The sequence below is a fragment of the Prionailurus bengalensis genome, chromosome B1 (genome assembly GCF_016509475.1).
Source record: "Prionailurus bengalensis isolate Pbe53 chromosome B1, Fcat_Pben_1.1_paternal_pri, whole genome shotgun sequence".
Classification (NCBI taxonomy): domain Eukaryota; kingdom Metazoa; phylum Chordata; class Mammalia; order Carnivora; family Felidae; genus Prionailurus; species Prionailurus bengalensis.
The window spans coordinates 192,669,328-192,692,206 of NC_057344.1; the positions used below are offsets into that span (position 1 = coordinate 192,669,328).

At 34.6% G+C, this 22,879-nt stretch overlaps 1 protein-coding gene across 3 annotated transcripts in view; it reads left to right on the forward strand.

Annotated features, from left to right (window-relative positions):
- Positions 1–22,879, forward strand: part of LCORL (ligand dependent nuclear receptor corepressor like) — a 166,200-nt gene that overhangs the window by 138,715 nt on the left and 4,606 nt on the right. The window contains exon 7 of one of the 3 annotated variants that reach the window (XM_043572875.1): positions 1,543–6,353. The exons of the other annotated variants lie outside the window; for them this stretch is intronic. Within the exon in view, the coding sequence (XP_043428810.1) occupies positions 1,543–6,353 (4,811 nt within the window). The remainder of the gene's footprint in view (positions 1–1,542; positions 6,354–22,879) is intronic. 3 annotated transcript variants of the gene reach the window in all.

Here is a 22,879-nt window from a genome sequence, read left to right on the forward strand (position 1 = left end):
AAAATAATATCACATATCCTCATATTTGATAGTTAACATTTCCTAATGTCCTTGTTCTCCATATATTTTTTGAATTACCTAATAGTGAATCTTGAGAATCAGTTCCATCATTTATATATATTTATATATATATATGTGTATATATATATATATATTTTTTTTTTTTTTTTTTCCCCCAGAAAGGAAAGGATATTGGGGTCATGTCTGTGGACTTAAAACATTTTATTATCAATTTCACATCTTTTCTCACTTTGATAACTGCTTTTTGTCAAACCACATGTTAGTTTTGGTGAAATATTGGTTGAATCTAGTAGAGTTATCATTTTTCTAGAAAACTTCTGATCTAGTGTTCAAAATTTACTTTGGTGTTTTTTCTTCTTAAATAACATAATATTTTTTAAATGTAGATGAAATATTGCATCTTTATCTGTGATACAAGCCAGTTTTAATGAGCAAAATAAATTTAATTTCATTTTTCATTTTAAAATTCCTTTAATTTTAATATATATGAATATAATAACCCTTTATTTAAACAAAATACAGTCTTCTGTAGCACTTCATAATCAGTATATCCTAATTCCAGCCCTAAATAAAATTCCTACAAACCAGGAACTACTAACAATAATAGCAAACATAAGAAATCATGAATAGGAGGCTATTTTCATGTACAGAGTTTGGTGATATGTTTAATTTAAAAAGATACTTTTCTGAAACAGAATTCTTTTAATACATTTTATTCTTCTTGCTGCTGGTATTGGATTAAAAAATTTTTTGTAGACTTCTGCCTTGGTTGCTAAGTAATCCTGAGTCTTAGTTAAAATTAGATGTATATTAGTTTCTTCAGTGGGACATTTTCCAGCATTTGAAATTAGATAATTAGGTAAGTAATGCCTTTAGTCTTCATGTAATTACTTTAGTATTTAAAATCAATTCAAAATAGATTTTATTTTTAAATAGCTTAAATTTTTTTATTATTAGGTTAAAATGCCTGCAGCTTAATCTTAGAAAAGATACTCTTATTTATATGAAATCCAAATTCTTTAATTTTCCTTGTAAGTATGCAAAGATTTCTTTTATTAATAATTTTATTTCACTACCTTGAAAAAATATTTTAAAGTTTTCTCCTACATCTTATTTTTCTTATTTGCACTAAATCAGATTGATAATTATCAAAATAACTTTTAAAATGTCTACTTTATAAAAATGTAACTCCTTCTGAAGCACTTTCATTAAATATTCTTAGTACATCCAAAGCACTAAACATTAGCAATCTGTAAATATAATCATATCTTTAATCAGATTTTGTATCCTAAAACTAGGGCTTTCTTTTGACTATTATACTTGCCATAGGAAATTAATTATCATCAGTGCTTCATTATATTTTTGCTGAATGATAATCAAGATGTCATTGTTGCAGCTCTATAGGAGTTAGGAGTCCCACAATACCAAAATTTCTTTTGTTCAAACTCTGTTAAAATTATAACTCCTTATAATAGTGGTATTTTTGCTGTAATTCATTTTTTGTTTGATTTTTATTTTTAGTTCAACTGTTGATGCAAAATCAGAGGAAGCTACTAAAATGGAAAAAGGAAAATCAGCATTAAGCAAAGTTTTGGAATCTTTGTGCATACATCACCAGCAACAAGTTTTGGCCATGTTGAAATTTCTAGTCCAAGAGCAAAATGCTGCTTCTCTTTGCTATTGTAATACATCATATACTGGGTCTTCAGAATCTCAAAAGCCCCTAATTGAAGATGATTTACATGGTCTATTCTGTAGTTGTGAATATAGGCTGGCAGAAAGAGGGTGTTTACAAAATGAAAGACAAAGCCCTGGTGTTGTGCCTCTGCCAGTCTGTATTAAAGATTTACATTGTTTATCTTGCCAAACTATAACTATTGAACACATTATGACAGTAGTGAATAGAGGAATTGCAAACAGTTATAATTCTCACAGGTGCTGTTCTGGACTATTACCAAACATTCACTCTACAAAATCAACCTTTCACACTCCTCTTTCATCAAGGGACATATGTGATGTTTCAGTCAGTCTTAAGGATGTTTGTAGATCTCGAAGTCCATCACCCCCACCATTATCACCTGTACAGATGGAAGGATTTGAAAAATTAAAAGATGTTGTCTCAGAGCTCTCAGCCTTAGAAAATAACAGACTTGAAATAAACATTAACCAGCCTCCCTCTCTCACAAGAGCAGAAATAAACAGTGACAAGACTGATCACGAAGGTAAAATACGTAAAACTAAAAAATTCAGCAACTCGGATTCTTTGCTCCTGGAAGGCAGTGGTAATTGTACTACAAATCAGGAAAAAGGTGAAACTACTGTAATTTTTCAAGATTTAATGGATCGTATTAATGAAAAATTAAAATCAATAGAAACTACAGATATGGGAAACCTTGTAAAATTATCTAGCAGTGATTGTAATACAGATAATGATTTAAAATTAAGAGATTTAATAGCTTCTCTCTTGCATAATGCCAAGGCCAGTGATTACAGTTTTATGGAATTGCTGAGTCAACATGATAAAAAGGTAGAGAATAAAATTATTCAGACAAGATTTCGAAAGCGTCAAGAAACTTTACTTTCAGTGCACAACTCTCCTGATTCACCTACGTTTAGAAGGCAGTCTTTGCAAATAAAAAGAGAACTTGCCAGTCTTGATGAAAATTTTGTAAGAAAAAGATACACTGAAAAAAATTCAAGGAAGTTGACACGCAACGATGAGATATTTTCAATGGACAGAGAGGAATTCTGTCATTGCCAAGGGTCTTTACAAAATTCTAAAAGCTTGCAAGAAAATAATCATGCAGAAACATTTTCACCAGATTGTGCATTGCAGTCATTGCAACTACCTCTTCATAGTTTAGAAACTAACTTAGCTTTTGATGCATTTTCAGAAAGCTTTAAGACAACTTCCCCTGGGAAAATGAGCATAACAAAATTACAGGAGAAATCTGCAGCTGGGAAAAGACTTTTGCAAAATCACAGGAAGAATCCAAAACTGGAGAATACCAAAACTCCTTTGAAAAGTGATGTTCCTGGACTTTTGAGCAGAACTAAACGACATATTGTGCCCCCAGGATGGTATTCTATATATGTAACAAATAATTATGTTTTCAAAAAATCCCCTAAGGCCAAAAAAATTTCTGATTCTGCAAAAAAAAAAGATCCAGTGAAAAATACTCAAATTGAAAGCTCACACAATATAGATCTAAACAAAATTGCAATGAATTCCAATTTACAAGTTGTTGTGGAACGTTTGGAAGATAAAATAAATATGGCCAAAAAGTCTTGGAATAATCACTCATTATCTGAAGGATGTAAGACATCCAAGAAATTGATAGAAATTGATGGTAAAGATCAAGATGCAGGAAGAAACATGACTCTAACTGTAAGCAGAATGACATGCAAAGAGCAGAGTTTATCAAAATCTGTGGTAGCAGCCAGTAATATCAAAAGCAATCATACACCTACAATAGATTTGAATAGCAAAAGACTTGATAATCCGGAAAATTCATCTATTTTAGATACGAGTAGCTTGATTTCCAGTGTTCAAAATGTGCCAACAAAATACGAGGCCATTGAAAGCTCTTTTTCCAGCTATTCTAGTCCTATCAAACTCATGTTTTTATCTGAGGTTAAAAGCAGTGAAGGAGTCAAATATACTTTAACTTCAGTCGGTACTTCCAAGTCAAATGCTGATCTTCCTTCTGAAAAATATCCAAGTCATGATGCAATTGAAAAACAACCAGAAACAAATGAGGATATCCCAGATGCTAACTTTGAAAATTATAGTTCTAATCGTAATGGTAGTGACACTCTTCAGGGAGAACTAAACAAATTTAATTGTGCAAAAGAAACTACAGAATCCCCTGCAATGTTTATAGATGATGTGAACAGTGATAAGCCACAAGACAAACCTAAGGAAAATCCAAGCAATGATACGGATTCATCTTTTAAACGAAAACCAGGTAGACCTAAAAAGATAGGTCCCCAGGTTGTGAAACAAATTAAGCGGCCAATTGGAAGACCACCAAAACCTAAAACCGATCAAACAGACATCACCATTTGCCAAAATGAATCGTCTAGTACTGGAAAGAAAAGTCCAGAATCCCTCTTATCAGAAGTGAAAGAAGGTATCTATAAAAAGAGTATTACCGTAACTGTTATTTATGGAAGATCAAGAAGAACTAAAAGGCATGTTTCTGAAGGAACTGTAAACATAAGCAATGTTATATCTTTCAGCAATAATGCTGATTTTCCAACTGAATGTAATAGTCTCAGAAATATTAGAGAATACAAAATTGACTCAGGTGAAAGAAGTGCTATTTCAACTTTGACTACTGAAAGTGAGATCTTGGGGTCTGGCTTTGAATATATTAGGCCCATCAAGAACAAGTCTGTGATACCTCAACCTTCCAAGAACATTATCCGACCAAATCAGAAGCCTTTTGCAGTAATTAGGAAGCCTGGTAGACCTGCAAAAGTGAAAATCTCTGGCATATCTGTGACTATTAATAGAGTTTCACCTCAGGAGAGAGAAGTAAGTATTAGCAGCTGTTTGCCTCCTTTAGAACAGGAAAATATATTAGAGAAAAATCTGGCTGAAGAAAAGTATGATCACCAATGCAATAAGATGGACACAAGGCACACTGAAGCTGACATATTTAAGAATGGATCAAAAAGTATGGTTGCTGCTATACCTTTGAGACATTCTATTAGGGATAGAAAGCCATCTCTCCATCTCGTACATCCATTAGCATCTTCCAGCTCACTTATTTATAGAAATACTCTGCTCCGTAAATCATATAAAGTCCATTTGCAGAAAGGTAAAAGTGAGAAGGAAAAACATAGGCAGTCAAGGATAAAAATAGCTTCAAAAGGTACCCCTGGACTTAGAAATTCAAAGAATGCAAAAATGTGTTTGGAAGATAACAAATTAATACCCATTTCTGAAGTATCCTTGGACCCTATAATTTCATCAAACCCTTTGCTCAGGTGGTGGGCTGCTTCTACTTCAAATGATTCCTTATTAGAGGAATTAAACAATAGATTTGAGCAAATAACAAATGCTTGGGTGCAAGTGAGTGGAGATGAAGCTGAAAACTGTGTTCATAAAAAAAGAGAACGCATTGAAAGTGATAATTTCAAAATAGCAAACCCTTTGGAAACCTGTCTTTTAGAACTTGAAGTTTCACCTGTAAAAATGCTTTTTCGGAAAAAGTATGATTTGAATGAACTCTGTATCTGGTTTATGCAAACAACAGAAACACAGTCTCTTTCACTAGTTAGAAAAGCAAATGCTCGAAACCCTTTGGAAGTAATAAATACCAGAGGAATTAAATTAGGGACCAAATATTCTCATTTTAATACTAGCCCCTTCAGAAAGCACTTTAAAAAATTTGCACTGTCTTCTCCTTCAAAATCAGCAGGGAAGTTGCATATACTACATAAAATAGTTAGCTCTCCACTGTTAAATGTGAGAAGTAATTTAACATTAGCTAGATTAAAAAGAACTGAGTTTAAGAGGTTGCAGCACGAAAGGTGGAAAAGAGAGGGAAAGCCGCACAACCATGGAACAGTTGATTGGATCTCTAAAAGAAGGAACTTAAGATTTTTCTGCCAGAATCAATTTTTAAAAAAGAGTGAGGGGGGAACAAATGCTGACATCCCACTCCAAGGAAAAAACACAATAGATAATCAGTTTATTTTGCCACCTGAGATCAGAGATGACTCTTTGCAACAGAAGGTGGCAATGTCTGACTTGAAAACACATGCTAATTTAGAGAATAATTTTAAGACAGAAGCAAAGGAGAATGGAACAAATTGCAGCCAAAAAGGTTTTGAAAAGGGATCAAGACTAGGAAATGTATGTCCACATAATTGGAGGTCAAAAACCTTAAAAGATTGTAGAATATTTTTGAGGAAGATCAACTATCTTGAACACAGAAATACTTTTAAGCTAAATACAATCATTTACTCTCCTGAATCTATTGGCAGTGGAACTAATCATCAGACTCACATAGAAGAATCAAAGCGCTTTACCTTAAGATCCCATTCTGCTAGGCAAAATTCTTTTAAAAAGCAATCTAAAGAAATAGAAAATGCTAAAACAAATAGTCCTTCAACCGATAAATTTCCTGGCCAACTTGACAATAGTAGATTAAATAAATGTGTTAACTATGACAAGAATCCTGATAGTTCTGACGTTCTTAGCAAATTGAACAAAAGAAAAAGACCGCCATGGAAGACCACAGAAATGTCAACAAAAAGACATAAACGACAGTCTTGCAACAGTGGACAAATGGCAAACTATTATTCAAAATCCCAACTAGGTAAGTTTTTCTCTACTTAATTTTAAAGTTTCATTGTAGGTGCCTTGAGTAAAGTATGAGATAATGGGTAGAAAAGGAACAGCTGATTTAGTTTCAATTTATTTCCAAAATATTTGGACAACCTAATTTCTTGGCACCTAGTATGAAACTCAATGAAATTAGGTTCTACTAAATGTACCCGTGCGCTTCCCTACATCTTAATGAGTCCAAGATTTTAAACAAATTAAAATATATTTAGTAGAGCCATAGCTTCTAAACAAATCATTAATTTACAAGTTATATTATCTGTTTTTGTATTTGATCTAATATAAAATATAGAAAACAGTTTGAATGGTAAATATGCCTAAGGAGCTATCTAAAAATTAACTGCTACACTACAGGATAATATATATTTATTGTCTTGATAAATTAATAACTTTGAGACCATGTGGAAAGAAGTAAAGACTATCTCATTGCTAAATTGATGAGGTCTGTAACATATATAATAATTATGGGATATCAGTTGCACCTTCACCATTAAGTTGTTACACCCTTTGGTACTGATTCAGGAACCATTTTAAGACTCCGCATATTTAAATAGAGTCAAAGAACAAGATATTTTCTTCAGTAAATAAGCAAACTTGTTGAATAGTTTTTTTCATAGTAGACATTGAACTAGATTCTATGGATATAAAGATGAGAATTTCTTTCCAGAGATAATCTATAGCCTAGCAAGGGAGAAAGTCATATGCAGGTAATTTTAAGGTAATGCTAAATTTAGAATGCAAACGGAAATTACTTTTAAGTAATTATGTGCTTTACTTACTATACAGGCCTGACATTGGTGCCTTGAGGAGACTGTTACCCTTAGAACCTAGCAAAGCAGGATTATGAGCACCATAATTGCCAATGTAGCCATTTCCATCTCTGCTTGATAGGTGCTAGACAGTTCAGGATGTGAAAGAGTGCCAGGTTACATTTGTAAATTTAAGGAAATTTTATCAAATGGTTGCATTATTACATTGTATATTTTAGGGGCCTTTTTGAGGGGCTTATGGAGATATTGGTGGCTTTATTTTTGTTACCTTTTTAAAACATTTTTAAAAGCTAAAAAACCACTATTGAGTCTTATATTAAGATATTAAAAGCAATAATTAAACTCAAGTTTTAATAAGTAGATGATTATAATGACCCCCAAAATTTGATTAATTGAATGACTTTAAAATACCTACTCCACGGGGCGCCTGGGTGGCGCAGTCGGTTAAGCGTCCGACTTCAGCCAGGTCACGATCTCACGGTCCGTGAGTTCGAGCCCCGTGTCAGGCTCTGGGCTGATGGCTCAGAGCCTGGAGCCTGTTTCCGATTCTGTGACTCCCTCTCTCTCTGCCCCTCCCCCGTTCATGCTCTGTCTCTCTCTGTCCCAAAAATAAATAAACGTTGAAAAAAAAAAAAAACCTATTCCATAATATTTAACATGCATTAAATAAAAATTTTAACTTTGCAACATGCAATGATTAAAGCTTTATTATTGGGCAAATTAGAGTCTCCATTATGAAAGATGAATCAAATCTAAAAATAATGTCCTTTGTTTCTTGTCCTCAGGATAACTAAAAACAACATAACAAATAGTATGTCAGGAAAAGAGGGAAGAAGCCTGATAGTGATTTTTTAAAAAAACTTACAATTCACCTAAAACCATACACACATATTTTTAAAAGACTGTCGTGAATGAAGTATAAAGTGCAGTGTTTCATTCTTAATTCTTTATATCATTCTCATTTCATGTCGTTAGAGTTTACCAAAGACAGTTTGCATTAACTCATTTTACAACAGAACCGTATTTTGTCCTTTTAGCTTCTTAACTATTGTATCTTCCTAAGTTATAAACATAAAGTTTATTTTAATGATTATCTCACTAAATATGAGATCACCCAAGAAAAATAAGATGGAAGATGCCTAAATATTACTTTCCAAATTAATCTCAAAATTCATCTGTTAAATTTTAAAAATTTTAGTATCATATGTTAAGAGTTGTTTTTCACCTTTTCTCATTTTTAAAATTACTGGTACGATTTCTTGTTCTGCTTAAAATTTTATTTATCTTCTACTGATAACTTTCCTTCTTTATTTTTTAACATTCTTTTTTTTTTTAAATCAACAAGGACATTATTTTTACAGAGTTGTATTTATACCAATATTTGTTATATTTATCTGATTTTAAAATGTTTCTTAAGGTGTTATTTTTTTCTCATTATTCTTGGTATTCCATACTTCTTAATGCCTTTTTGGAAATGACACAAATTCATTATTAGTTTTATATGTGTTTTTCTTCTTCATAGAATAATTAGTGATTGGAGATTTGAGAGAGTCTTAATTAACAACAAGGAGTTCTCTAGGAAAATTCATAAGGCAATGTATATAATGAATTATGGAATATTTCTATTGATGAAAAGTTTTGTTTCTACCATAAGTGTCTTGTTTTTGTACATTTCAAAATTACTGTCCAGATAAAAGTTTAATACATAGGAATTTTAGAATTTATACTTCACTACATTTGTACTACTATATATCAATTGTAGACATGGAAAGCAAAGAAGTGCAATTCTGTCCTATTCTTAGTTCAGTAAATACTTAATGAATGCCTACAATATGCTCTTAGACACCATAGGAAGTTCAGAAAGTTCCCTTTCCATCTAAATAAGAAAACAAGACTTGTATGTATGTATTCAACAAATAGAGTATATCTTATGTTTTAAGTGGGATATTATATTACTACTAATTAAAGGGATAGAATGGTTAAAGTCATGGTTTGTGTTCTCATGGAGTTTATCATTTTCATGGGGGACAGTGAATAGGCAATTACAGTAGAAAGTGGAGTGCTGTGACTGGGGAGAGAGATAGCTTATAGAAATATATAGGACAGAAGTTGAACCCATGTTTAGAAAATTAGGCAAGGACTCTTACAAAGTCACATCCAAGCTGAGATTTGAAGGCTGCCAAAGTATTAGCAGTCAGGAGAGGAGTTTTTCTGGTAGAGCAAACTGCATGTGGAAAAGGTGGGTGACAGAGCAGGCTAGTAGAACACTGAGTAATTTAATTCATAAAGCTGAGGCATAAAAAAGGAATGACCAATAGGGCAGGGCATGGATGGAAAAATGGCAAAAAATAAAGGTACTGAAGGAAGCATAGCCCAAATTGTGGGGCCAACATCAGTTAACGAAAAAAATGTTTCAAACCCTAACAGTGGCAGTAATAGAGGAGAATAGATATATTTGACAGAGATCTCTGAAATAGTATCAGTATGTCTAAGAGAGTAGAGGAATAAAGGGTAATGTCCAGGTTTGAGTTTGAACATGTAGATAATAGATGATAGTAACATTCACTGAGATATAAGAGAACATTCAGAGTGTGCAGTTTTAGACATAAGGAATTTAAGTAGTATGTACAAGAGAGATGTTTAGGAAGTAATCACAGTAGACCCTTGGACAATGCAGGGGTTAGGGGTACTGATTCTCTGTGCATTGGAAATCTGCATGTAACTTTTGACTCCCTAAAACCTTAACTACCAATATCCTGTTGACCTGAAGCCTTGCTGATAACATGAAGTGTCAATTGACACATATTTTTCTGTTATAGGTATTATATACAGTATTATTATAAGAAAGTAAGCTAGAGAAAAGAAAATTTTATTAAGAAAATCATAAGGAAGAGAAAATGCATTTACAATAATGTATATATCTTTATGGGAAAAAAAATCTGCATGTAAGTGAGCCCATGCAGTTTAAACCTGTGTTGTTAAGGGTCAACTGTGGTTAATATGGGAAAGAGGTCTGAGCTAGAGATAAAGATTTTGGAGTCCAATAATAACTGAAGTCATGAGAGTGGAATAGATTATTCAGCGTAAAATGGGAAGAGCCTAGGATCTGATCCCCAAATACACAGAGAAAAAAGAAAAAAAGATATACACAGAAGGAGACTGATGAGGCTAGTCAGAAAGTAAGAGGAAAGGCAGGAGAGTGTGGTAGAAAGGAAATGTGTTTTAAGAAGGGATAAAACAAGTGTAAACTGTTGATGAGAGGTCAGTTAAACCCTGAAACATTTACATTTAAGGTAGCACAAAGGTTATTGTAATGATTTTGGTTTTGGCGGGGAAATGCAGTGAGAATCTTATGATTGAGTTAATGCAGGAAGAGGCAGTGAAGAAAATTAACACAGAAAACTGTAAGTGGCTATGACTGGAGAGGAGATAGGGAGATAGCGAGAGGAAGCTCTAATGAAGACTGGTTTTAAAAAAAATTAGATGCCAATGGGAAGAAGCCAGTAGAAAATGAAAGGTTGAAGATACAAACATGAGATGGCAAGCAGTGGAAATGGAGTGAAGCGCCAGCGTTGATTATTGGACATTATGGGCCATCATTAGATAGATGGATTTTGGCCAGAAGAGTCATTTCTCTCTTAAAACATGAGAATAGTGGGAACAACATATGGGGATGTAAATCAGTTTACAAATTCATGGGCAGAATATTGAGGCTATTAGATCTATTTTCAGTGAGTCCAGACATAATTTAAAGGTAATATGATGGGCATTGTACAAAGTAGGTAACATTTGAAATTTATCTCAAGAAATAACAGGATTTGACAGCTTTGTGACTTTTATCTCAGTTGCCAGAACGTAAGCTTGGATAAAGGTGGGCCCTTAGATTCAATTGGGTCAATCGGATTCACCAGTAAACAAAGAAATCAAGCCTAGAATTCATTCTGTGAATAGTGATGAGAAACTATATGATCAAAGTGTAATTCTAATTCTAGAGGGTATTTTCTGATAATAGCACACAGTATAAATTTGAGGGGGGGGAGGATAAAATGGGGTGTGTGAAAGGCTAGCTGTAAGAGATGATTTTTGAGGCGATTATGGCCTAAAATGGAGTGTGGCTATTGAAAATATTAAGAACTTTTGAATATCAGTGTCTTTTGAGTTACCAAGTAAATATGTGCCTTTCCTAATTGACAAACACCTGGATGTAAATAAGCTTACTTTGGACACATTTAAGGAAATTTTCAGACTAGAATAACTTATGTGGGCTTGAGGTTGCTATACTCAGTGTATCATCTAAAACATCAAATTTTGCTGTAAAAATTCAGAATTCAAATTGATACTTTGAATTAGATTGAGATGACCTACAACAGCTCAGTTTGTCAGCGTCTCCTGTTTTGTCATCTGTCCTCAAAAATGACCAAATACACATTTTCCCATTCAGCATTCTGGTTTTCACACAGGTATATAACTGATGGGTGATTTTTAACTAACAGTATACTCCTTTAGCTACCTGAAACTGAAGCCAACCATGCATTCTCCTCTGGTCCTGGTCATGAATGGTTTACCACATTTTTTGCGTCCTAACTCAAAATGTCCTTTTAGATTTGTATGGTTGAGGCATACCTTGGCACAGAATAGCCTAAACATTTTCACATAAAATCTAGAGTTAGCATTTCTTCATGTGCTATTATTCAGCTTCATAATTATCATTTAATGGAAGAACTGTGAAGCACAGAGTAGATGATTTTCTAAATTTCATTTTGATAAACATTTCTAGATGACTCACTGTCACCTTAATCTAGTTTGCTACACAAGCATTCCAGATACAGAGTCCAAGATGCAGTAGTCCTGCATCTGTGGTCCTGGTTCTGTGGTCCAATAGCTTTGGGAAATGCTGAGTTCTCTTTCCTGTGCCTATTGAATCACAGCGCCCCATTGAATGTTAAACTGCATTCTTCACACTTTATATATCACAACTTTTTATATCCTGCAGTTTGGGAAACATAATTGGAAAACACTGCTCTATATAGTTTCCTGAGTAAGGAGAAGAGTTTTAGGTTTTGAAGAGTTTCTAACTCTTGCTGTAATACTTTATTAAAAAATATAGAACAGTGACTTAGATAATCCCCTGTCTTGATGTTTTTTCTTAGAATTTTTCTTGGATATTTTATATCCTGTTGCTTTGTCAACCATTACTTAGTTTTTCACAGTATTCTGCTTCACTAATTGTCCTGCATCTTTCATGGAAAAACCATCCAGTTTATTCAACAAATTAGATACTTTTTCTTTTGATCTGTTAGGCATTGTGTTAGATATCAGAGCTACAAAGGAACTCAGGGAACTTATTTTTTAAAAAAGTCAAATTATTTTTACTTTGGCAACATAGTATAATTTGAAGAAAGATAATTTGGTTGATCTCTATTACTAGTTGGTATGGAGTATAGAAGTATTTTCAAACATAAGATTATCTAAATCAGTGAGTCTGGCCCATGGCCCATTTGTAAGTAAGTTTTATTGTAACACTGCCATGTTCATTCACTTATATATTGTCTACTGGTGTTTGTGCCACACACTGGTTAATTGTGCCACAATTAACCGAGTAATTGTGTAAAGCCCATAAAACTTCAACTGCTGATTACGTGGCCCTTGGTGGAAAAGTTTGCTGACCCGTTTATATCAGTAGAATTTGGTATGTGGCTAGAAAAAGTCATTGGATTTTTAAAAGTAGATTAAAGTTATTATATCCAGTTTATTTCCAACACCCCATCCTCTCCCTCCTCCTGCACAATACACTTCTGACTTGTAGTTGTTTTGTTTTGCTTTATCTCTATGGGACAAGACCTATCTTTATCCAGCAGAGTGGTGCTGGGGGAGCCATAGTGGCAGTTTTATTCTGTTTTTGTAAATCTTTATTCTCTCCCCGCAGCCTCCAGACCTGCTTTGTCTATCTGAGGTAAGTGCAAGGGTCACCTTCCCTCTCTTCCTTTACCAGTGGCTGCCACCTGTTAAAGTGATTTCAGTGCTTTATACCTTAAATTCCTTCCTCAAGTGTTCTCTTTCCCCCTTCTCTACCCTGGTTTTCTTCTTTATTTCTTCACTTAGGAATTTGGAATTCTTAGTTCAGCTCCCCTAGCTTCCATTTCCCCCCCACCTCATTTTTCCTAGGCAGTAAACACTTTTCTTTGTAGAGGAGCTGAGCATTCTGTGATTATAATGCTAACTCTATTGAATTCACCTATTGTTTAATTATGGGAGGGGAGTCAGAGTAGGTATCTGAATGTTTCATCCTGCCAGTTTTTTTCTTGATTGTTTTTGTTTAATTTAAATAAGACCTTGGCTTATTTTTCCTACCCCACCCCCATTCCAATTCCAGGCAATCTGGAAAATTCATTTACTTGCTACTTTGTTTCTATATATAGAAACAGAGAAAACTGGATAGACCCCATTAATTTATTCTTCAAAAAATATCTCCTATGTGCCAGGCAATATGCTAGGCTATATGTAGGATAAAATGGGGGACAAAACCAGGTATTGTTCTGTCCTCATGGTTCAAGTTTATTAGGAGAGGCAGACATTGAGTAAATAGTTACACAAATCTTACAAATTCATAACTGTAGGTGGTACTAAAGAATTCTTTTTGGGTACTATAAGAATTCCTTCTCCCTATAAGGAGAAGACTTCTCTAAGGAAATTGACCATTGAACTGAGTTGTGAAGAGTGAGTAGGAATTAACTAGGCCAAGTAGCAGACAACTGGGCAGGGAGGGGAGAGGACTGACTTTCAGGAAGAGTTGCATGTGGAAAAAGTACAGCATGGTGTTCTTTGCAGGTAAGACAATGACTGTGTGTCTTGGGTCAAAAGAGAAAGGAGGAGCATGGTGTCAGATGTAAAGATTGAGGAGTAGGTGAAGGATAGACCATGTAGGTTCTCATAAGTCATGTTTATGTGTTTCCAATAGCTTCCCATTGCTCTTAAAGTAGAGATTGAAATTGGGAGTGGATGGGGAAGGTATATGACATCATCAGATTCTCCTTCCTAAAGGATCTGACTGCCTTGTGAAACATGAATGGTAGAGGGCATGAATGAAGGCGTAGACCATCATGGTGGTCCTAATGAGAACTGTGCTACTTGAAAACAATGCTTTACAAACTTTAGTGTGCATGAGAATCACCAGGAGGGCTTATTGAAAAAGAAATTGTTAGGCTCCAAGCACTTTCTGTTTCAATAGGTTATGTAGTGGGGCCCAAGTGATGCTTATTTTGCTGACCCAAGGACCACACTTTGAGAACCATTGGTATAGAGTGTAGAGTGTTGTGGTGGAAAGAAGATTAATTCCTTACTAATATGATCATTGTGTTATAAACTACCCTCTAAATACCACTTTAGCTATATTCCACAAAGTTTGCTCTGCTGTATTTTCATTTCCATTAAATTAGAAATATTTTCTAATTTCCCTTGTAGTTTTTTATTTAACCCATGGATTACTTAGAGATGTGTTGTTCAGTTTTCAAATATTTAGGGATTTTCCAGATACCTTTCTCTTACTGATTTCTAATTTGATTCTGCTATGCTTATAAAATATACTTTGTATGATTTTAATTCTTTTGAATTTATTGAGATTTGTTTTATGGTCCAGAGTCTATCCAGATCTACTTTAATAACTGTTCTCTGTGTTCTTGAAAATAATGTTCATTCTGCTGCTGCTGCTGGGTGGAGTGTTCTTTTAAGCAAGTTGATAGTGCTGTTCAACTCTTTTACATCCTTCCTGAGTTTCAGTCTACTTATATTTATTCTTGAGAGAAGCATTTTGAAATCTGCAGCTATGATTCTAGATTTTCCTATTTATCCTTTTAGTTCTATCAGGTTTTGCATCATGTATTTTGAAGCTCTTATTATGTGCATATACATTTGGAATTTTTATGTACTTTTGATGTATTTACTCCTTTTTCATATGAAACTAACCTCTTCATCTCTAGAAGTATTCCTTGGTCTGAAATCTTTTTTTGTCTGATAGTTATTCCATCCTACTTTTCCCTAGTTTTAACATGGTATATCTTTTCCCACACTTTTATTTCTAACCTATATGTGTCTATATTAAAAGTGAGTTTCTTTGAGGCAGCATACAGTTGAGGCTTGCTTTCTCATTCAGTCTGACAATCTCTGCCTTTTAATATACCATTTTCCATTTCATGTGACTTTTGATGTGGTTGAGTCAGCCAACTTTATTTTTTTAATTGAGGTATAATTGACATACAACATATTAGTTTCAGGTGTACAACATAATGATATATATTTGCATATATTGTGAAGTGATCACCAAATAAGTCTAGCTAATATTTGTCACCATAATATTACAATTTTTTTCTTGTGATGAAAACTTTTACAATCTATTAGCAACTTTCAAATATGCAATACAGTATTATTACATACTCAGCCACCATGTATACATTACATCCCCATGACTTAATTTGTATTATAACTAGAAGTTTGACTCACTTCACCCATTTTGCTCTCACCTCTGGCATCCACCAGTCTGCTTTCTGTATCTGCGAGCTTGGTTGATTTTGGTTTTTGTTATTTTAGATTCTACATATAAGTGAAATCATCTGATATTTGTCTTTCTCTGACTTAATTCACTTACGATAATGCCCTCAATGTCCATCCATGTTGTTGCAAATGGCAAGATTTCCTTACTTTTTGGATAATATTCCAGTGTGTGTGTGTGTGTGTGTGTGTGTGTGTGTGTGTGTGTGTATGAGAGAGAGAGAGAGAGAGAGAGAGAGAGAGAGAGAGGATTCTCTTTATCCATTCATCCATTGATAGACACTTAAGTTGTTTCCATATCTTGGTTATTATAAATAATATTGCAATGAACATGATGGGGAGTACATATATCTTTCAAGTTATTTTCATTTTTTGGATAAATATCCAGAAATGGAATTGTGGATCATATGGTAGTTCTATTCTTAATTTTTTGAGGACCATCCATACTGTTTTCTATATTGGGTATGTGAATTTACATTCCCACTAATAGTACACAGGTTTGCCTTTTCTCCACATCTTCACCAATACTTGTTATTTCTTGTCTTTTTGATAATAGCCCAACTTTCTATTTTCTGTTTGTCCAATCTATTATTTAGTTCTTTTCTCTTTTCTTGCCTTCTTTTAGACAAGTTGAGTATATTTTATTATTCTATTTAATCTCTTAGTTTTTAAGTAGTACTTACTGTCAAGTTTACCCTATATATCATTAACTTACTATAAACTACCTTCAGATAATGTTATATTACTTCATGTATAATCTTAAGAACTTTACAGTACATGTGCCTTTCCTCCCTCCAAGCCTTTGTGCTATTATTATTGTCATATGTTGTGCTTCCATAAATGTTATAATCCTTCCAATATATTGTTATTATTTTTCCTCCGTACAGTTATTCAAAGAGGTTTTCAAAATAGGAAAAGTATTTTCTCCATGAATTTTCCATTTCTGGTGCTTTTCATTCTTTTGTACAAATCCAGGTTTCTATGTGATGTCATTTTACTTCTGCCTGAAAACTTCCTTTAGCAATTCTTGTTGTGTGGGTTTGCTGTTTAATAATTCATTCAGCCCTGCCTTTTTATGTCTGAAAAAGTCTTCATTTCACTTTTGTTTTGAAAGATATTTTTGCTGAATATGAAATTCAAATGTGACCATATACTTTTTAGTACTTTGAAGATGTTGCTCCACTGTCATTTAGTTTGCATTGTTTCTGAAGAGAAGTCTGCTGTCATTCTTATATTTGCTACTCTATTGTTTTTTCCTCTAGTTCTTTGTAAGATTTTATCACTGGTTATCAGCAGTTTGATTATAAATGGGTTTGGCTTTGTTGCCTTTATGTTTTTTCTACCTGGAGTTTTTTTTAACTACTTGGATATGGGAGTTTAGTTTTTATCATATTTGGAAATATTTCAGCCATACTTTCTTCAAGTATGTTCCTATCCCTCTTGTCTCTGCTCTCCTTTTGGGATTCCAATCACATGTATTTTGTTACATAGATCACTGATACCTACTCATTTTTGTTAATTTTTTTAAGTTTATTTATTTATTTTGAGAGCGAGTGCATGCAGGAAGGGCAGAGAGAGGGAGAGAGATAAAGAGAATCCCAACCTGCACTGTCAGCACAGAGCCTAATGCAGGGCTCAAGCTCACAAACCATGAGATCATGACCCGAGCCAAAACCAAGAGACAGACATTCAATCGACTGAGCCACCCAGGCACCCCTTTGTTCATTTTTTTTATGTTTCATTTTGGATTATGCTATTTCTATGTTTTTAAGTTTGGTAATCTTTTCTTTGGGTTGTCTAATCTGCTGTTAATAACAGCCAGGACATTTTCATTTCAGAAATTATATTTTCATCTCCAGAAGTTTAAATTTAGTCTTCTTTGTATCTACTATATTTCCCCTCATGTTCATGCTTTCCTCAGCTTCTTGACTATAATGGAGTATATTTTAAATATCTGCATGAACATCCTTGTGTGCTAATTTTATAATCTGTATTATTTATCAGTTCCTACTGATTGATTTTTCTCCTCATTTTGGATATTTTCCTGTTTTGTACATGCCTGGTAATTTTGGATTGGATGCTAGACATCGTCGGTTTTACATTGTGTGCTGGGTTTGTTTGTTTTTACAGTGCCTTCAATGTTTTGGGGCTCTGTTCTGAGACACCACGAACTTATTAAGAAAAATCTTTATCCTTTCAAATCTTGCTTTTGGGCATTGATAGGCAGCCTATACTCTAGGACAGTGGTTCTCACCGGGGGGTGTCCTACAGGGGATAATTGGTGACATAGGGAGACATTTTGGATTGTCACACCTAATGGGTAGAGGCCGGTGATTCTGCTAAACATTCTACAGTGCATAGCAAGACAGCTCCCCACAAAAAAGAATCACTCAGCCCCAAATGTCAGTAGTGCTGAGGTTGAGAAATCCTGCTCTAGGGCTAATTTTACCCCCACTAGTGAGGCACTACCAATACCTATTCAATGCCATATGTATTAGGAGATTTATCCATTCTTGCTGGTGGGAACACAAATTTTATCCAGTCCTATATGGGCTCTGGGGATTTTCCAGCTGGTCCTTTTCAGTGGTCTTTTTCACAGCCTTGGGAAACATTCATGCACTGATCAGTATTTATCTACAGATTCCAGGGAAACCAATGTTGCTCTCTGGCACTGTCAGTGCAGCTCTGTCTCCTGTTATCTGCCCCACAGACTCTAGTTGCCTTGGTCTCCCTCACCTCCAAACTTTGTCCTCTCATCTCAGGAAGGCTTCCAAGCTTCCTTTGGATTCCTCTTCCTGTACTGCAGCCTGGAAACTATTCAGGCAGTAAGCCAGAGCAAGTGTTAATGACTTACCTCCTTTGTTCCCTTCTTTCAGGGGTCACTGTCATCCTGTACTTTCTTTCATCCATGGTCTTAAAAATATTTCATATATATTTTGTTCCTGTTACTTCATCATGGCCAGAAGCAGAAGTCTAGATTTATTCTTTTGACAGATATTTATCCAGTTTCTATATGCAAGGTGCTGGAAATAATATGTTGAACAAGACCAATATGTTGTACTCTCATCAAACTTGTATTTTAACTGGAGGGAGGAAAAACATAAGCAGTTTAAGTTCTGTGTCAATGAAATTAGATGGTATAAAGAGTTTTCTAGGAGTAGTTACTTTAGGTTGAGTACACAGGGAAATCCTTTCTGAAGAAGTAATGAGTGAACTGTGGGATGAGTTGAGATGTCTGCGAGATCTTTGATAACTGAAACTGAGTATGGATGAGAACCCCTAAATAGAGATTATAGAAGAAGAAAAGGAAGCCTGGGACTTGGCCTTAAATTCTAAGCCATCCAAGAATAGGATGACTTGGAGTAAAAGGAGGAGGAAAAAGGAAGCCAGTATTGTGTTTTGTATCAAAATCCAAGAAAAATGAGTTTCAAGAAAGAGGTTTACTCTTCTCAGGCTGCCATAACAAAATATCATAGACTGCATGGCTTAAAACAGAGATTTGTTTTCTCACAGTTCTGGAGGCTAGAAAGTCCAAGATCAAGGTCTAGAGGGTTCAATTTCTGGTGAGGGGTCTCTTGCTGGTTTGCACATAGCTACCTTCCCATTCTCTGGTGTCTTCTTCTCCTTTTATGGAGACAACAAACCCATCAAATTAGGACTCAGATTGTGACCTCATTTTACCTTAGTTACCTCCTAAAGGCCCTGTATTTCTTAATATGGGGGTTAGGGCTTCAACATATGAATCTGGGGGGTACACGGTTCAGTCTGTAGCAGAGGAAATGGCCATTAGTGTTGAATGTTGTTAGGAAGGCAAAATAGTTGAAAAATTAAGGATCGTTCATTAGCTTTATCAATTCATTGGTGACTTTAGTAGGTGTTTTTGTGGAATGAAAGGGTCTGGAAGCCAGACTGGAGTAGGTTAAGAATAGGAGATAAGAAAATGGTGATATCAAGTATAGGATAATTCATTAAAGTAATCTAGCTCTAAACATGAAGAAAATAAAAGATTGAGTGAAGTTTTGTTTTTTAAGGAATGAGAGACCTTGCACTTGTTTAATCATTATCTATTGCTACAACAATGCTGTATTACAAACCACCTGAAAACTTACTGCCTGAAAGTAAATGAGCACCTACTGCACTCCTATATCTGGGACTGGCAAATAAGTCTAAGAGGTTCTTTTGATTTGGGCCAGGCTCCCTCACATGCCTTTGTACGAGCTGGCTACCAGGTGTGACACCTTAGCCCTGCGCCATACCTCCCACACATTCTGCAGGCCAGCCCAGGCAGTGCTCGCCTGGCAAAAGCAGAGGTATACGAGGGAGCATAAGTGACCAAGTAGTTTCTCATGCTTCAGCTTGCATGCCTCCGCCAGTTTACAGTTCATACTTGTTAACTAACATCTTATCGGCCCAAGCAAGTCACATGGGTGAGGCCAGAATGAGAGGACATTGCAAAGTGATAAAGAGTAAGTTTAGGCACGGGTGAAGAATTCGGGCTGTGAATGCAATTAATCTGCCACAGATGGTATATTAAAAAAAAAAACAAAACAAAACAAAAAAAGGGATCATTGATTATAATCATTGTTAAGTTCCTCAGAAGGCAGATGTGAACAGGGTCCAAAATCATTCTAAGTCATGTCAGGCTCAGCAACCTTTCACAATTAGTTGGTTGGCATTATTTTAGATTAATAACTGCTAATTGCTTTTAATATCACATTAATTTAGTACTAAAATTTCCCATTTTATTTTTTATGAATGTATGTAAATCACATTTGTGTATTTATTGAATATCTGAATACCTGTTATATGTAAGATACTGCTTTAGGCACAGCTGTGTTATACTAATTTAATACACAAGTTAATTAAGAAATTCAGGTAAATGTTTTGTCCTTACATGGCCATTGATCACTTCTAAATCACACAGCAGTGCAAAATGTTCATTGATTTCTGAAGAGAATTGGTTTTGTGCCTTTGCTCTGACTATAATTTCCCTCATTGTATTCCTTCATTCTATTCCTTCAAATAAAAATTCAGGTAGATCTATTTATCAGGAGAAACTATTCTTTTTATTCTAGATGTTTTCTTGTGAATCCCCAATTATGATTTGCTCTAATAATCACGATAACCCTTACTAGTTGAGCACATAATATGCTAATCTTTATATTAAAGTAATTCTCCTAAAATTGGTTGGAGTAAATTGCAAATCTAGGATTCTAATTCAAGAATATGAGACTTCAAAGTCTTACTCTTAACCGCCAGGTTCTTCTGTTCCTCCACATAACTACATCAAATAATCAAAAGCAAGTCAGAAAAAATGTCTGACTTAAAATCTACCACTTAACAATCTGCCAAGGCCTTTAAATTCTTCAGTATTCTACCAAAAAGAAATTTTACTCTTGAGATAAATTAAGTCTTTAAAAACAAAAAATCTGTACAACCTCTTAACAGAGTTTGCCGGCAAAAGAAAGGATTTACTCATACCTTTGACCTCATGGTCTGCTGGTAGACCATGTTTAACTGGCTAGATCCCTATGGCTCTTAATTTGAATCCCCCACCCCACCCCTTTAAGCCCAGAGATTTTAAATTAAATGGTTGTACAATTGCAGAAACAAATTATACACATACCTGTCATCTTTTATCCCACACATGTATCTTTTGACTTTTTGTTAGTAGTACTAATATTAACATTTATTGAGTCCTTATTATGTGTTCAGCCAGGCATTTTACATGCCTCCTCTATGCCACCTGCTTTATATAAACTCATTTACTAATCACATTTCCCTCAAGAGGTGGGTACTCTCATTATCTTCACTTTCCAGTTAAATTGAAGCTTAGAGTTTAGGAAATGTACACTTAGCAGGTGAGTGATTTGATTTGGAATCAGAACTTAGTCTCTACAAAGCCTCCCTCCTTCCCAGTTTACTAAAATCCTTACCCCTTTAGGCCTATTTCAAATGACTTTTCCCCAGTCTCGCCACTGCTAAGATTAAGTTCCCTTCTCTGTTATCCCTTAGTCTTTAGTTACCTCTTCTGTATTTACTGTGTACTGCTTTTTATTTTGGTAATTCATGAATACTTCTCCCTTCTGCCTCCTTACCGAACTGGAAAACCCTTGAAGACAGACACCATCACACTATTTTATATTCTTAATATATTGGGTAGGTAGCGGCTAGAGTCCAGTAGACCAAGGATTTCATTTTTCTAACTTCTTACTACATCAGAAACATGGGAACACACTTGATAACTTCATAAAGGTTCTCTGATCTAGTTTTGCACATTTAACAACCCTATTGATTTGGATAGATTTGAGGAGAATCAGGCTCAGGGTATAGCTATAATAGCTATTCAGTAAATTTTTACTGACTTAACATTAGATGACCTCATTTCCAGAGGAAATAAACCAGTCACTCAGAATTTGGAGTTAAAACAAATGAGTTCAAATTCAGTAGTTTCATGTACATTATAGTAACTGTTCTAATTCCAAATCGTATACCAGAATTCAGTTTATCCATGCATACAGCTGACTTTTCTCCCTTTGAAAAGATTAACTTGTTTCTTGAAACCCTTAACCTAAAGAGTACTCTTTTGGTAGCTATCAAAAAACATGTCTATGCCCTAACATATTTTCTTTTACCTTGAGAAATTGAAAGATGTAATAGCTCCTTATTTAGTTAAATATGAGGAAACTTGATGCTCTAAATATATCTTTCTAGATACAGTTATGGCTGTAGGCCTTCAGGATGTCTTTCTGTCTGAAATCTGTAGACCAAACCCATCTATAGACCAAACAATGCATTAAGTATTTTGAAGAAATAGATAAATGGGTATTAACATGAAGGCAGAATCACGACAGAATTGCAACCCAAGAGTTCCTATGCAGGATAGAGGGATACATCCTAGACTCTGAACTTGCACTTACTGGTTGAGTGACTTTGATATGTCATTTTACTTCTTTGAGCCTCAATGGTGGTTGTTAGAACTGAATAAAATGTTGTCAGGGAGGTTTTTAGCATAGTGCCTGGCATGTAGCAACTGCTCTAGAAATGATATTTTCAGACCTGTCCTGATCACACTAAAATTTGTTTCCTGTGATTTGGCTAGTTCACATTAAGGTTTATTGTGTGTATGACAGAGATGAACTATCCCATATCTCTAGTAATAAGTAAAACAAGTTTGAGTTATTAG